Source organism: Danio aesculapii, chromosome 19 (assembly GCF_903798145.1).
Source record: "Danio aesculapii chromosome 19, fDanAes4.1, whole genome shotgun sequence".
Taxonomy (NCBI): Eukaryota; Metazoa; Chordata; class Actinopteri; order Cypriniformes; family Danionidae; genus Danio; species Danio aesculapii.
Genome location: NC_079453.1, coordinates 51541324 through 51553981, shown reverse-complemented (window position 1 = coordinate 51553981; position 12658 = coordinate 51541324). Strand labels below are relative to the sequence as shown.

Genomic DNA, 12658 nt, shown 5'->3' with positions numbered 1-12658 from the left:
CATGTTTACTGTGTTAAAGTCCTTTATTGCTGAAGCGTGGTGTAGTAGACGGTGTTGCTGTAAAGAGTCTTAAACACAGATTATACTAAGATAATTTCTTGCAAAAATATAAAACGCTAATATAAAGACCTGATATACTTTCACCATCAATATTCTGTGATGAAGCTTTAGAGGAAAACAGAAGATACACACACACACACACACACACACACACACACACACTCAGAGCGCTGTCTGAACACTGAACACCTCCTTTACTCACTGTAAAAGCTGAGAGATGCAGATTATTGACCGTCTGTGAGCTTATGAACGCTATAATAATGTCTCTGAGCACTCTTATTCTGCTGTTTTACTTCACTGCACTGTTTTCCGTCAGTTTTATCATGTAAGAAACAACATTCTGCTCAGAATGATGCGGTTTTGCTCTTATCTAGATCTTTAATATACACATATATCACTAACAGACCACTGAATCTGACAGATAAACTCTGCTTTCCTTTACTGAAATCACTCTGAGTCTGAAATACACCACAGACTCCACATTAACACTGAAAATAGAAACTGTACAATTCAACACACACACTGCAGGGGAACCGTCTGTGTGTTGCGCTGGTGTGGATAGTTCAGATGTTCAGTGTTTCAGCTTCAGGGCTTGAATGAAGCCGGCCGGAACTTCATCTCAGTGAAGGGAATGGAGAAATCCTGGCCTTTCCACGCGGTCCAGATCACGCCCTGAACACACACACACACACACACACACACACCTGTTTAACGCAGCATTCGCTCAGTGTAAATTAACCTCAGTCATTTTTATGTTAATAATTCCAGATGTAATCTTGAGAGACTGTATTTTTGTAAAGGTCTAAGACCTCTGAACTCATATTTTACTCTACATCCTGTGTGAGTGTGTTAGTTATATATTTTAAGGTATAATATCTAAACATCATGACAAACTATCAAATATTTCTATTTTCCATATCTGGTGACTGATAATTGATTGACATTACTGAGCTACAGTTATTAATACATCTGCAAACCAAACTTACTAAACTGCAGAATTATTCTTATTACAAATATTGTCAAAAGTATTTAAGAATACGGTTGATATGTCTGCAAACACAGGGGGCGCTCTTGTGTGGTCACTAATGTAACCTGAAGGTCTCCTGATGGTCATGTCTGGTACTGCAGCCAAACTAAATCTGACTGAAAGCTCACTTCATCAGAAAACTTCAGATTTAGATGTGTATATATATATATATTTACTTAGCTTTGATTTTTCTGTCAATTTTAGGCATCAGGCTAACCATTTTTTGAAATACAGATTAAATATAAATGTATTGTTTAATTACATTTATAACATGAAGACGCATCTTTTATTTTAACTTTATGAACTCTCCCCTTCTGCTGTAATCTGACTTCTGTCTTTAAAATGAGACCAAACATAAACCTGTGCAGCAAAGCGCTGAGGATCAGCTAAACATGTCTTAAAGTGAGGCCCACGGTTCAGAGTAAGAGTTTATTAGGTGCTGATTTGTCCTGTTTTGTGTGTCGCTCGTACTATAAGAACTGTATTCTGTTTATGTATATTGAAGCAGCTATTATTAGCTATAAATACACCTGCCACCCTGCAGATAATAATAATAATGTCCCACTACAGACACAACACTAGCTGGAGGAGCTAACGGTGTCTCTAACTCTGATCAGGGTTTAGTCCAGCGTCTCACTTAGACACCAAACACGGCCATTTCCTCATCATTCACACACACACACACACACACACACACACACACACACACACACACACAACACACACACACACACACACACACACACACACACACACACACACACACACACACACACACACTGCAGCGGGTGCACTCATCCACACCCACAGAAGAAACACACACACACACACACACTGCTGTCTTTAGTTCAGTCCTCAGTAAACCTTCATTAATGAGAGAAACTCAACCGGGATGAGGAAATGATGGGCTAACAGTGAACTCTGCGTGTGTGTTTGCGGTTTGTGTGTGCAGTGTTTATAACTGCATTGTGTGTGTGTGTGTGTACCTGGTGGTTGGAGCTGGTGTTGTACAGGCCGTTCAGGTTGGCCTCGTGGCAGTTCTTGTACCACCATCCACCCCTGTAGGACATGGCGCAGCGGGTGATGAAGGGTCGAGGGTCTCTGTCCCGCGCAGAGAATGGCCGACCGCTGTGGTACGACAGAGAGTCTCCTGAAGAACAGGAAACAGAGAAAATCAAACAACAGCAGAAAAACTAGTGAAGAAGAGCAGAGTGAAATGAAACCAGAGTAAAAGTAACCCATTCACCGGCGGTGCCCGAGTATCCTGCGATGCGCAGTGTGTAGTGCCTCTTGGCGGTGTCGATGGTGAAGGAGGAGTATTGAGCGAACGCTGACTCTGCCCCCGCCCGCAGATCCACACGCAGCTCCATCGGCACAGACTGGGTGAAGTTATGGAGCAGCTCATTCCCTACACACACACACACACACGCACACACACACACACACACGCACACACACACACACACGCACACACAGCACAAGCTGAATACAGTAAACTTTACCATTTGGTAACCTCTACTCTCCATCACCACACATACACACTGCTCACCCATCCAGAACTCTCCGTCCAGCGTCCCGAAGCCGCTGCTGTATTCCCTCCAGCGCCTGAAGAAGTTTGTCTGTCCATCTTTTCTTCTCTGAAACACCTCCAAACACAGAATACAGCCGTCAGCACGGTTCTGAGAGTTTGAGGTATGCGGTTCTGAGATTTTGAGGGGCGTGGTTCTGAGATTTTGAGGGGTGTGGTTCTGAGATTTTGAGGGGCGTGGTTCTGAGAGTTTGAGGGGTGCGGTTCTGAGATTTTGAGAGGCGTGGTTCTGAGATTTTGAGGGATGCGGTTCTGAGATTTTGAGAGGCGTGGTTCTGAGATTTTGAGAGGCGTGGTTCTGAGATTTTGAGGGATGCGGTTCTGAGATTTTGAGAGGCGTGGTTCTGAGATTTTGAGGGGCGTGTTTCTGAGATTTTGAGGGGTGTGGTTCTGAGATTTTGAGGGGTGTGGTTCTGAGATTTTGAGGGGTGTGGTTCTGAGATTTTGAGGGGCGTGGTTCTGAGAGTTTGAGGGGTGTGGTTCTGAGATTTTGAGAGGCGTGGTTCTGAGATTTTGAGGGATGTGGTTCTGAGATTTTGAGGGGCGTGGTTCTGAGAGTTTGAGGGGTGCGGTTCTGAGATTTTGAGAGGCGTGGTTCTGAGATTTTGAGGGATGCGGTTCTGAGATTTTGAGAGGCGTGGTTCTGAGATTTTGAGGGGCGTGTTTCTGAGATTTTGAGGGGCGTGTTTCTGAGATTTTGAGAGACGTGGCTCTGAGATTTTGAGGGGCGTGGTTCTGAGATTTTGAGGGGTGTGGTTCTGAGATTTTGAGAGGCGTGGTTCTTAGATTTTTAGGGGTGTGGTTCTGAAATTTTGAGAGGCGTGGTTCTGAGATTTTGAGAGGCGTGGTTCTGAGATTTTGAGAGGCGTGGTTCTGAGATTTTGAGGGGCGTGGTTCTGAGATTTTGAGAGGCATGGTTCTGAGATTTTGAGGGGCGTGGTTCTGAGATTTTGAGGGGCATGGTTCTTAGATTTTGAGGGGCATGGTTCTGAGATTTTGAGGGGCGTGGTTCTTAGATTTTGAGGGGCGTGGTTCTGAGATTTTGAGAGGCATGGTTCTGAGATTTTGAGGGGCGTGGTTCTGAGATTTTGAGGGGCGTGGTTCTGAGATTTTGAGGGGCGTGGTTCTTAGATTTTTAGGGGTGTGGTTCTGAGATTTTGAGGGGCGTGGTTCTTAGATTTTGAGGGGCGTGGTTCTGAGATTTTGAGAGGCGTGGTTCTGAGATTTTGAGGGGCGTGGTTCTGAGATTTTGAGGGGCGTGGTTCTGAGATTTTGAGGGGTGTGGTTCTGAGATTTTGAGGGGCGTGGTTCTGAGAGTTTGAGGGATGCGGTTCTGAGATTTTGAGAGGCGTGGTTCTGAGATTTTGAGGGGCGTGTTTCTGAGATTTTGAGGGGCGTGTTTCTGAGATTTTGAGAGGCGTGGTTCTGAGATTTTTAGGGGTGTGGTTCTGAGATTTTGAGAGGCGTGGTTCTGAGATTTTGAGAGGCGTGGTTCTGAGATTTTGAGGGGCGTCGTTCTTAGATTTTGAGGGGCGTGGTTCTGAGATTTTGAGGGGCGTCGTTCTTAGATTTTTAGGGGTGTGGTTCTGAGATTTTGAGGGGCGTGGTTCTGAGATTTTGAGGGGCGTGGTTCTGAGATTTTGAGAGGCGTGGTTCTGAGATTTTGAGGGGCGTGGTTCTGAGATTTTGAGGGGCGGGGTTCTGAGATTTTGAGGGGCGTCGTTCTTAGATTTTTAGGGGTGTGGTTCTGAGATTTTGAGGGGCGTGGTTCTTAGATTTTGAGGGGCGTGGTTCTGAGATTTTGAGGGGCGTGGTTCTGAGATTTTGAGAGGCGTGGTTCTGAGATTTTGAGGCACGTGGTTCTGAGATTTTGAGGGGTGTGGTTCTGAAATTTTTAGATGGGCGTGGTTCTGAGATTTTGAGAGGCGTGGTTCTGAGATTTTGAGAGGCGTGGTTCTGAGATTTTGAGAGGCGTGGTTCTGATATTTTGAGGGGCGTGGTTCTGAGATTTTGAGGGGCGTGGTTCTGAGATTTTAAGGGGCGTGGCTCTGAGATTTAATGAGGAAGTTTAATGACAGATATAGTTTGTCCAAATAATAAGTGATCAGAAGCATATTGATGACAGTTTATAATTTTCTCATTATAATCATGTTTATGCCAGATTTCTGATGAGTTTTCATGACACACACACAGGGGTCACAGCGGGGTTATAAAGGTGTCATGACAGTCTTATGAACACTTCCTTCAAGTAATCTGCTTCTTTATTTTGTTAGAAAATTATTATGAACTGCCTGCTGCCTCCAGAGACCCAATGAGCACGAGGATCCACCCTAACGAGTGATCTACCGTAACGATTGTCACTATTACTGATGTTTACAGATATAAATAAACCCCTAACTAGTGTCCACACTGTATAGTGAAGCTATTCTCCATCAACGCTTCAGTGATCTGTGATCAGCTGCACACACACATACTAAAGGCTGATTTATACTTCTGCGTCGAGCGCATGTGTATGCTACGGTGCAGCCTACGCGTGGACGCATAGCCCTCGCTGTTGCTGTCAGCTATGCTGACGTGCCCCTCTCAATAAATGTAATTACATGTCGCAACGACGCGCAGCACAAGCTCTGTGATTAGTTGTCTTGGTTGCGCTGACGAGTGTGGGCAGGGGTGAGAGCGGCGCGAGCCCGATGCAGCGAGTGTTTACAAGTGTGGAGTCTCGTGAAGGAGCTCAGGATGGAGACTGCTGTTTTGTGTTTACCTTATGATTAACGTTATTACGCGTCGCAGATTCCAACCTCAGAGTTTGAGCTACTTGTACATTAAGGAAGCAGAAAAAATTAAACATCAACAAAGACACTCGACACAGAGGAACATAAGCACCTACTGCCAGCTAGTGTTTCTGAAGTGTTACTGCAGAGCAACAGAAACAGCATGCAGAAGTATAAATGCACGGCTACGCACAAGACATGCACCATGGGTCACACTGATCACTTGACTCAGAAGTATAAACCAGGCTTAACACACTTACTGTCCAGCCTCCTCCGTCAGTCTCCATGTCGCAGTACACCCTCAGCGGACGGCCGGATCTCCCCTGCGGGAACACCTCCACCGGGCCGGACTCCAGCGCTCCATTCTGCCGCTCCTGAGAGCAGTCTGTGGGGAAGGGGAAGCGGAGACTCCCTGTGGAGGAAAACTGTGCTCAGAACCACCCGAGAAACACACACACACTCATACTCTGATAATCAGAGTTATGGAGGATCAATAACTGAAGCAGGAATATCAGAGACGCACCGGTGGTGAAGTGTGTGTGGACGGTGTGTGTGTGCAGTCCTGCTCTCTCCGCCTGCAGCTGCGCAGTGTACACTGATGAGGGCACGAGACGGCGCAGATGCAGCTCTGAGACCCCAGCATCAAGAACCAGCTCCTGTGTGAAGAAACACACACATATTCTGCAGACAGCCATGTTTACACACACACACACACACACACACACACACACACATGCACATGCATACTCAAACACAAACACACACACACACATGACCACACACACACCTTCTTGTCCTGCTGGTCAGTGTAGTAGCTCAGCCTGTATCCGCTGATGGGAGATTCAGGTGGTCTCCATGACAACACTGCACTGCGGGGGGTCACCTGTGTGGCCTTCAGGTCACGGGGACCATCCTCTGCCCATCCAGCACCTGAACACACACACAGACAGATCAGCACAACCCTGAACACACACTCTCTCTCTCACACACACACACACACACGCACTGACCGCTGGTGGTGCTGAAGGCTGTGCTGCTGCTGGAGCTGCTCTGCTCCCCCCGCCGGCTGCTGATGCTGACGGTGTAACGGGTGGAGGAGTGGAGCGACTGCAGGTGATGCTGCGCTGCGTTCCCCGACACACTGATGGAGACGGCAGAGTCTGGAGCTTCAGGAGAACACACACACACACACACACACATGTAAAGCTCAGCTGCTGCAGGTCACAGGTAAACACAGGCTCTGGTGATGATCAGCGCAGGTCAGAGGTCAGAGGTCGGCTCACCTGCCTCAGGACTGTAGATGATCCTGTAGTGGTCTACAGTGGCCAGAGCAGGTCTCCAGATCAGCAGAGCTTTACTGTCCGTCACATTGATGGCCTGCAGGTGTGTGGGAGCGTCCGGCACTGAACACACAGGTGAGGGAGAGAGAGTACAGCCATACTTAAACAAACGAGTCTATAATTCAGTCTCAAGGTGATGATGAAGGTGAAAATCCTGATGAAAGGTACCCCGACTGACTGGCTGACTTTAGTAAAGCACTTTAAACCCACTGACTGACGGAGAGACAAGCTAAACTCAGTCATAAAACAGGTATATAGTCTGATTCAGTGCTTCTGGTGTCTCCTACAGTCCCAGTGCGCACACACACACACACACACACACACACACACACACACACACACACACACACTGTCCAGAGGACTGGAGCTGGGGGTCTTACGGGTGGTGACGCTGTCTGTGATGGGGTCACTCTCATCCTGCCCGAGCACCGACATCACCCGCACCTCATATGTGGAGCCCGGAGCCCTGGAGGACAGATCCAGACGCAGAGTTTCTGAGTCCACACTGACAGAGATGGGCTCACCTGCATCTCACACACACACACACACACACACACACACACACACACACACACACACACACACACACACACACACACACACACACACACACACAATTTGGTAAAATGAAAAATAAATCATACGGTATTATAATAGAAACACCACCAGAGTGCATTTCAATGCTTATAAACACTTTTATTTATATGTATAAGAAAGCTTATGCTGGAATAACATGACAGAATCATATAATAGATCAAAATAACACACACATGAGAAACACTGCAGGAACTATAGAGAATACTGCACTGCTTTTGAACCATACTGTACTACAGTACTTTAATCTGCTGTGGTGATTCTGCGGTTGCTATGGTAACAACATCTATAGTAATTGATATGTTGTGGTGATTCTACAGTTGCTATGGTAACACAACAACTACAGTAAGTGATCTGTAGTGGTGATTCTACAGTTGCTATGGTAACACAACAACTACAGTAAGTGATCTGTAGTGGTGATTCTACAGTTGCTATGGAAACACAACAACTATAGTAATTGATCTATTGTGGTGATTCTACAGTTGCTATGGAAACACAACAACTACAGTAATTGATCTGAAGTGGTGATTCTACAGTTGCTATGGTAACACGACAACTATTTGCTCTTTTGCAGCTATATGGGTTTAATTTGATCAAGTTTCAGACTGTGAAGCTTAAAGCGGGTCAAATGAATAGTTCTGGTGTTACGGTGTGTGTGTGTGTGTTCTGCTCACCTTCCTGCACATGTGTGTGTGTGATCTTGAATCCAGACACTTTGCTCTTGGGTTTTTTCCAGGAAACGGTGAAGGAGCTGTCGGTCACATCACTGAACAGCAGAGCAGACGGAGGCTCCGGACCTGAAGGACCAGCAGAACCACAGATGAGGAGGAGGAAGAGGAAGAGGAAGAGGAAGAGAAGGACAGATGCAGAAAACAGCAGATCTCCTCAGAGACAGTCAAACATGAAGACAGGGCCAGATTACAGTGGTGCAGTGGAGGTGTACTTGCATTCACGTCTGTGTGATCTGGGTGAAAACATACAGTGTGTTAATAGAGTGAGGCGTGAGTGTATATATGTGCAGTCGGACATATATACAGTATACAGGCCTCTGCCTATACAGAGCTCAAGCACAGCAGGGGTTATGATGATGATGCTGGTCTGTAACCTGCAGAACAGAAGAGAAATGCGAGGCGGATGAGGAGAATCTGTTGATCTGAGCGCCGCAGCTTACCCTGACCACAGAAGAAGACCACAGCACACGCTCAGCCTGACCACAGAAGAAGAGCACAGTAAACACCACAGAAGAAGAGCACAGTACACACTGCAGTCTCTGGAGGAACAGCTAACACACACACTGCACATCTACAGGTCTCGTGAAATTAAACTGAAGTGTTTTAGACATCAGTATCGGTCTGTCAGTCTTCAGGATATCTGTAATCTAGAGTGTCCCCCACATCCAGCAGGTATAACCCTGATCTAAACACCTGAAGCTCGCAGTTGGTCTCTTCCGCTTAAATGATCAATCATTTGTTTATGTCATCTCATACTTCAGCTCCTCGTCAAATCTCCTGACCAATCAAATCCTCTCTAGTATCTGACATGCCCCGCCCCTTCTTCTCATTGGCTGTTGTTTTGCCAGGGTTAATGTTAGTTCTGAACAGTCACATGAATGAATGAGAATGATGTTAATGTGGAACAGATAACTCTTGTGGAAACACACACTGGCAGACACAGCACTGCAGACCCGGACACACACACCAGCAACAGCGGTGCACACGTCTGCAAACCGTCAGACTCATCTCACTGTCTGGTCATTTAGCATGTGCTGCTCAGTATGTTGCACAAACACGTTACACATATGCAGAGTGTTAGCACTGACCACAGCGGCGTTACAGCCACACACTTACTGACATGTACACACTGCGTTTTAATCAATCTTCAGAGAAGTGTTGATTAAAAGGCTTGTTGGGGAGGAGTACACTGAACAACACGGAAAGCAGGAGAGCAGACGGGCCGAGCAGAACACCCGGAGATCTCCAGGAAACTACAGTAAACACCACAGCGTCTGCGTGTGTACCTGCGTGCAGGATCAGGTTGTGTGTTGTGGAGCGAAACGCAGGATATGTCCCAGAGGTGGACAGTGAGTGTGAGTGACCCGATGCGGGCGGTGCTGCCGTCATCTGTGTGTGCGGTCCAGCAGACCCAAACACTGCACTGTTCCCACTGCTGGACCCACTGCCCTGTCCTGCGGCCATCTCCAGTCCATCATCATCTTCACCATCATCTCTGTTTTCTAGCTCAGGTTGTGGGATTGTGAAGGGTCTGGACTGTTCTTTTGGAGCGGTCCACTCATGCTCGGACCCTGCAGATGTCTGATTACTGACCTCCACATGCTGCTTGGAGCCGCTCAGGTTCATATTTCTGTGTATTATTATGATTCTCCACGCGCTGGTCAGTGTCAGCAGAAGCCACAGAGTCTCGGTTTGGACCGCTGTGGAGCTGCAGTGTGTTCCTCAGGCTGGGCCTGGTGTGCCCTGCTGGGGGAGGCACTCTGGGCCGGGGCCTGATCACGGGTCTGGAGGGAGGAGCCGGTCTGCGGGTTTGAGCTGAATCTAGAGCTGGTCTGCGGGTTTGATCAGGACCTAAAGCTAGTCTGTGGATCTGAGCTGGATCTAGAGTCAGTGTGCGGGTCTGATTGGGATCTAGAGCCGGTCTGGTGCGGTTCAGTAAAGCACTGATCTGGGGACGGCGCAGACGCCTGTATGGTGTGCGCTGGTGCGGCATCAGCTCACTTCTGTTGCTCATCTGGAATCTGGCTGCTGATGTAGGCGAGTCCTTGGTTTCTGCTGTGGTGTCCACCTCTGTAGACGAGGAAGAAGAAGAGGAAGAGGAAGAGGAAGGCATCCTGAAGCGTGGTCTGTCTGCGGATGCTGGAAAAGATGATCCTGGGGGTTTGGCCTTCGCTTGTGTTCTGGAGCCAGGTAAAGAAGACCGGACAGTGTTTCTCCATGTTGGTCTGGATTCCGTCAGCTGATCTCCCGCATGATGGACAGAGATCTTCTGCGGGACAGGAGATGTGCTGGCATCAGGCCGCTGATCTAGGGTCTGTGGTCCTGTGGAAAAGAGAGTTTTCTTCATTATCTGCTCATTCTGTCCATCATTCACACTGCTCCGGGCCTCAGAATCCTCCACTTTATTCTGCTCCTCATGCAGTGTGTGGAGAAGGTCACTCCCGTTCACATGGCTGACCACGACCGTCATGTCTTTAGACAGTAAACTGCCGTCTGTTGTATTTCCGGTGATCCTCTTATACCCGACCAGAACCTTGCGGACACAGCGGGTGCCGTTGATGAGGGCGGTGAGGTTTCTCTCTGCGGTGACTGTTGGCTCCTCTGGAGGTGCGCTGGTGTGTGTGATGGGCAGCGCAGTGGCAGACGGGTCCTGAGTGTCTGTCTCAACACTGACGGGCAAGTCTCGAGTGTGTGTCTGAGCAATGGCGGACGGGTCTCGAGTGTGTGTCTGAGCAATAGTGGACGGGTCTCGAGTGTGTGTCTGAGCAATAGTGGACGGGTCTCGAGTGTGTGTCTGAGCAATGGCGGACGGGTCTCGAGTGTGTGTCTGAGCAATGGCGGACGGGTCTCGAGCGTGTGTTTGATCAATAGCAGACGAGTCTCGAGTGTGTGTCTGAGCAATGGCGGACGGGTCTCGAGTGTGTGTCTGAGCAATGGCGGACGGGTCTCGAGTGTGTGTCTGAGCAATAGCAGACGAGTCTTGAGTGTGTGTCTGAGCAATTGTGGAAGGTTCTCGAGTGTGTGTCTGAGCAATGGCGGACTGGACTTGTGTGTGTGTCTGAGCAATGGCGGACTGGACTTGTGTGTGTGTCTGAGCAATGGCGGACTGGACTTGTGTGTGTGTCTGAGAAATGGAGGTTGAGCTGATGTTTCTCAGAGTGTCTGCAGATTCCCTGGTGAAGCTGATATCATTGTTTCCCTCCTGGAATTGTGTCTGCTTTACAGTCAGGGCCAGTGGTTTAGGATCAGGATACTCTACATTAGAGTCTACATCAGTGTTCCTCTGGTGATCCCACACTGGTGATGTATTTGTGGAAGGAGCAGAGATTTCTCTTTTGACTCCTGTCTGTAAAGAATTGAAGTGTTTAATTTGTGGATTGAAAGGTCTTCTCATCATCCCATGCGGGCCCGTATGCAGAGGTCTCTTTAGTCCGGGTTTGAACATGCCTGGTTTGAGTCTGGTGAAATTCCCTGAGTGTTGAACCCGTGTGTTTGCCATCAGTGCCCGGTGTGGCAGAAATGTGGAGTTTGTGATCAGCGGAGTCCTCTCTCTGCTGTTTCCAGACACCGAAGCTCTCCCTAAAACACCAATGAGGATTAAAATATGCATTCAAAGTTAACTTCACTCTCAGTGGCTCCGCTGGAGGAGAAAACCCTGCTAATAAAGAGATGGTGTTAATGCAGAAGGTTGGGTCAGATATGCAGACAGATCTGCCACTCAGTGTGGAGCCGACAGTAAATGTGACCAGTAGTTTTGGACCTGGTTTGGTCCAAGAGAAAACTGGAGAAAAAGACAACAGCTTCCTGAGAGAATTGAACATTTGGCATTGTTAAATAAAGTGTGTGTGTGTGTGTGTGTGTGTGTGTGTGCGTGTGTGTGAGTGAGTGTGTGTGTGTGTGTGTGTGTGTGCGTGTGTGTGAGTGAGTGAGTGTGTGCGCGTGTGTGTGTGTGTGTGTGTGTGTGTGTGTGTGCGTGTGTGAGTGAGTGTGAGTGTGTGTGTGTGTGTGTGTGTGTGTGTGTGTGTGTGTGTGTGTGTGTGTGTGTGTGTGTGTGTGCGTGCGTGTGTGTGCGTGTGTGTGTGTGTGTGTGTGTGTGAGTGAGTGTGTGTGTTTCAGCATAGTGAATAGTATCCAACTCTTCATAAATCAAACAAAGCCATCACAACTTCAGTTCAACACTTTGACCTCAGAGTAAGTGTGAGTCTATGGGTTGTGATGTAATTTCCTAATGTGTTCTGATGGTTTTGGTGTTCAGTGTTTGTTTATCCAGCGCTGGACTCACCAGGAGTGGCCTGAGCTCTGGCTGGCAGGCTCCGGGTCGAGCCACGCTCCGCCACCACCGCCACCTCATACAGGCGGCCCGCGTGCAGGCCCTCAATCTGGGCAGAGTCTCTTTCTGGGGGGAGGGCCATTTCCCGGGGGCCACTCGATCCGTCCGTCTGATTGGGTGCAACAGAGAGGACGTACCTGTCAATCTCACCCTGCGCCTTCTCCCATTGGACGATGATGGAGGTGGTGCTCGTCTTCACCACCCGCAGGTTTCTGGG

General features: G+C 48.2%; 1 protein-coding gene across 1 annotated transcript in view; it reads right to left on the bottom strand.

The window, feature by feature from the left end:
• Positions 1-4: 4 nt before the first annotated feature.
• Positions 5-12658, bottom strand: part of LOC130246333 (tenascin) — a 16809-nt gene continuing 4155 nt past the window's right edge. The window contains exons 3-14 of the mRNA XM_056479212.1: positions 12394-12653; positions 8055-8177; positions 7167-7310; positions 6730-6849; positions 6457-6612; positions 6234-6376; positions 5970-6102; positions 5707-5858; positions 2637-2733; positions 2334-2495; positions 2074-2237; positions 5-732 (exon numbers count right to left, since the gene is read on the bottom strand). Of these exons, the coding sequence (XP_056335187.1) occupies positions 646-732; positions 2074-2237; positions 2334-2495; positions 2637-2733; positions 5707-5858; positions 5970-6102; positions 6234-6376; positions 6457-6612; positions 6730-6849; positions 7167-7310; positions 8055-8177; positions 12394-12653 (1741 nt within the window). The 3' untranslated portion in view covers positions 5-645. The remainder of the gene's footprint in view (positions 733-2073; positions 2238-2333; positions 2496-2636; positions 2734-5706; positions 5859-5969; positions 6103-6233; positions 6377-6456; positions 6613-6729; positions 6850-7166; positions 7311-8054; positions 8178-12393; positions 12654-12658) is intronic.